Source organism: Ursus maritimus, unplaced genomic scaffold (assembly GCF_017311325.1).
Source record: "Ursus maritimus isolate PB19 unplaced genomic scaffold, ASM1731132v1 scaffold_35, whole genome shotgun sequence".
NCBI lineage: Eukaryota > Metazoa > Chordata > Mammalia > Carnivora > Ursidae > Ursus > Ursus maritimus.
The window spans coordinates 12,605,622-12,609,337 of NW_024426119.1; the positions used below are offsets into that span (position 1 = coordinate 12,605,622).

The window sequence follows — 3,716 nt, forward strand, 5'->3', positions numbered from 1 at the left end:
AAAGAAAATATTAATTACTAACAAGGGGAAACATTCACTCTCCTTACCTCTAAGGATTTGGAAATAATGATACTTATTCCAAAGCAAGGATAGTGGAAAATACTTAACGGTAGACTGAGTTGCTTTAAGAATTAACATTCTGGGTGTAAAGTGTAATATAAGCCACACACACACAATGCCTTACACACAACAGACTTAGAGAATTATATTGAACTGAGTGAATGAAAAAGAGAAGGAAGAAATTAGCAAAAAGATGGAACTTGGGGAACAGGGTGTGATTCATAGTTTGAACGACCCTAGACAAGTCTCTTAACCTAAGCCTCAGTTTCTTGTCTGGTAAACAGAAGCAATGTCCACCTTCCTGGTTTGCTGTGAGAAATTGAATAACGCGGTTAGAGGGCTATGTGGTTAAAAGCACCTGACAGTCATAAGACCTGGATCGTAGATCAGGCTCAATTCCACACAATATAATTCACTCAAATATTTACTGAGCACTTATTATTTGCCTGGCATTGTATTCCAGGTGCTGGAATTGAATAAAGGATTAATAAGACAGCAAGTTTATCCCTTGTGTAGGGCAGCTGGGACGGAGGCAGACCCAGAGTCTGAATCATAGCACTCTTATTTTATTTTACCTACATTCAGAAGAGTTCCCCCAAACACCCAGTCTTTGCCCTCAAACAACTCACAGTCTATTGGGGGATGCAAACCCCTAACCCCCAAATTCCAAAGCAGCATGCTAAATGCAGCCATGGTGGTACATAAAAGCTGTGTGGAGGGACTAAGGAGGAATTGTAGAGGGGCAGTTGGGTAAAGGGTCCTGAAGGGGATGCTGTGTGGCTGAATGATGGAAAATGAATAGGAGTTCCTACAGAGAGAAAGAGCAGAGGAAGGCATTTCAGATAGCAGGAAGCATCACATGCAAAGCCAAATAAACAGGAAGTTGCTAATTCCAGGTTCAGCCATTAACTGGCTTTATTTAACCTTTATGGAATTTCCTCAAGTCCCTCTGGGCTTCCAGTTTTCTCATATTAGAAAATGAAGGTGGGGGGGTGGGAATGGGGCGCGTGGAAAGAAGCAATATGGATTTTCTACAAGGGGCTTTCTGGCTGGTCCTTCAGTGCTGAAGCAGAGAGAAGAGGGGTAGCTTTGGGACGATCAAGTCCCAGGAGTTATTTTTAGAGTATGAGCCAAGGCCCCGTCTTTTGTGACAGAAGATGACGGGCTGCAGTCATTCAGAAATTTTTGCCTAATCCACCCAGTTCTTCAGTATTTATGGCATTGACTGAACAGGCTATTAAGGAGGCCACCATCCAGGAGAGGGAGACCTGTAATAAGTACACGAGTATCTTGGAAACCATACCGATCTACACATGGCGGGTGCGTGGAGGCAGTAAAATAGAAGAACCTAGGGCATGTCCATCACGTGCACGACAGGATTTAGCTCCTAGCAAAAAGGAACTTCCTGGTTCCTCATCCTGTTTCACCTTCTCCGAGAGGCCGCCAGCATGTTCTGCCACCAGTCCTCCCTGGGCAGGGCCACCAGGCATCATCTCTCCACCTGCAACGTTTTCCAGGCCTGTGTAACGGGCTCCGCGCGCGCGCCGAGCGGGTGCAGGTCCCAGGACTGACCAGAGGGTCACACCCCAGCACCCTCTGCAGGGCCCCCAGCAGCAGCGAACAGGGTTTGCTTGGAAGGCGGGCTGTCCAGTGCCTCCAGGGGTTGGGCTCCCGCCGGCTGGGCGGGACTCAGTCCCAGCCAGAGTGCTGAAGCTGGCGCCCCAGCCGTGAGCGGGAGGCAGCTCGCACTGAACTTGGCAACTCATAACCCTGAGTGACTGAAGAAGGAAGGAAAGGTCTGATTTCGGTTTGTTCGTTTATTTAGTACCGATCAATGGAAGGCGGGCAGGTGTGTGGGTGCGGGAGAGCTCGGCTTGGATTGGCCAGGGATCTTAAGCCCATTGGTACCCTCGGCTGTCCCCGGGGAGCGGTCCAGCCACTTCCCGAGGGGCCCCAGGCGCCCACGCTCACCAAATTCTCTCCCCCGCAGGAGCACTTCTTGCCACCACTCCCAGCCCCAGCCTGTGAGGATGCGGCTCCTCGGGAAACTGCGCGCCTCGGCTCCGGAGCCCTCTTTCACCAACGTGCTCACCCCGGCCCGCATCCCTGAGTTCTGCATCCCGCCACGGCTGCCCGCGCCCTGCGCACTCGAGTCTCCGCCTCCCGCCGCGGCTCTGCCCCGGCGCTGCGCGGCGGAGCCGGACCTGTGGCCCAGAGGGGCCAATGATGCGGCGGGGCACACGGACTGGGACCCGCGCTCGCAGGCCGCGCTCTCCCTGCCGCACCTGCCGCGCGCGCGCACCGCCTACGGCTTCTGCGCGCTGCTCGAGAGCCCGCACACCCGCCGAAAGGAGTCGCTCTTCCTCGGGGGCCCCGGCGCAGCCCGGCTCCTGGCTCCGGGCGCAGCCCCCGCCAGCACCCCCGCGCTGCCCGCCGGCCCCCGCCCGACCCCGGACGCGCCCGCCCCGCCGCCCCGCGCCGGCCGCCTCCTGCGCGCCCCCGAAGGACTGCTGAGCCGCGCGCTGCGGGCCCGGAGGAAACGCGGCCTGGCGCGCGCCCGCTCCGTGTCCAGCGGGGACGAGGACGAGGGGCGCGGCGCCGGCTCGCGGCCCCCGGCCCCGGCCCCCTCCGCCGCCCCGCCGCCGCCGTCGCCGCAGCCTTCGGGGCCCGATCCGCGGCCCGAGCGCCTGGAGGCCGAGGGCACCGTGGCCCTGGGCCGCGCCGGGGGCGCCCTGCGCCTGGCCGCCGAGTACAGTCGGGCCAGCGGGCGGCTCCGCGTCCGGCTGCTCGGCGCCGAGGGCCTGGCCGCAGGCAGCGCCGAGCCCCGCGCCCTGGGCTGCCGCGTCAGCTTCGTCCTGCGACCGCCGGGCAAGACGCGGCCGCAGCGCAGCGCCGTGGTCCGGCCGAGCCGCAAGGCCGCCTTCGACCAGGACGTGTGCCTGGACGGGCTCTCGGAGGACCAGGTGCGCCGCCTGGCCGTGCGCGTCAAGGCGGAGAAGCGGGGCCGCGGCCCGGAGCGGGGCCGCCTGCTGGGCCAGGGCGAGCTGCTGCTGGGCTCCCTGCTGCTGCCCTGAGGGCGCCCGCGCCGCAGGCCGTCCCCTCGGGGCGCTCTCCGCCCGCTGGGAACTCGGACACGGACAGCCGCTTTGTACAAAATAAATGCTATTTATTCATTTTTCTATTTATGATCTTGCTTTATTGACATTTTAGTTTTTATTTTTTTTTAAGATTTTATTTATTTATTTGACAGAGATAGAGACAGCCAGCGAGAGAGGGAACACAGGCGGAGGAGTGGGAGAGGAAGAAGCAAGCTCCCAGCAGAGGAGCCTGATGTGGGGCTCGATCCCACAACGCCCAGGTCACGCCCTGAGCCGAAGGCAGAGGCCTAACCGCTGTGCCACCCAGGCGCCATGACATTTTAGTTTTTAGATGTCTGTTTTTGTCATGGTTTGTTGGTAGTGAAGGAAAAACTGAAGTTCTCTATTCAGAACATCCAATCCTTTTTTTCCAGACCATTTTTACGTTCCAAGGCTAAAAGGGTTGGCTTGTGGCTGGAAAGGAGAAAAAGAACTACACCCAATCTACCTTGATTATCCTCCCTGCTTTATGTGAGCGCTAAAGGTTTATTATTTTTTAAGTTATTCCTTCAGAATCAT

The 3,716-nt window shown here is 57.5% G+C and overlaps 1 protein-coding gene across 1 annotated transcript; it reads left to right on the top strand.

The window, feature by feature from the left end:
- The first annotated feature begins 2,090 nt into the window (after positions 1–2,090).
- Positions 2,091–3,134, top strand: LOC121100186 (C2 calcium-dependent domain-containing protein 4A-like). The gene has a single exon (XM_040620417.1). The coding sequence runs from the start codon at positions 2,091–2,093 to the stop codon at positions 3,132–3,134; it is 1,044 nt and encodes a 347-aa protein (XP_040476351.1).
- The last annotated feature ends 582 nt before the right edge of the window (positions 3,135–3,716 follow it).

Coding starts and splice junctions, on each gene's coding strand:
- LOC121100186 (XM_040620417.1), top strand. CDS start 2,091: ATGCGGCTCCTCGGGAAACTGCGCGCCTCGGCTCCGGAGCCCTCTTTC.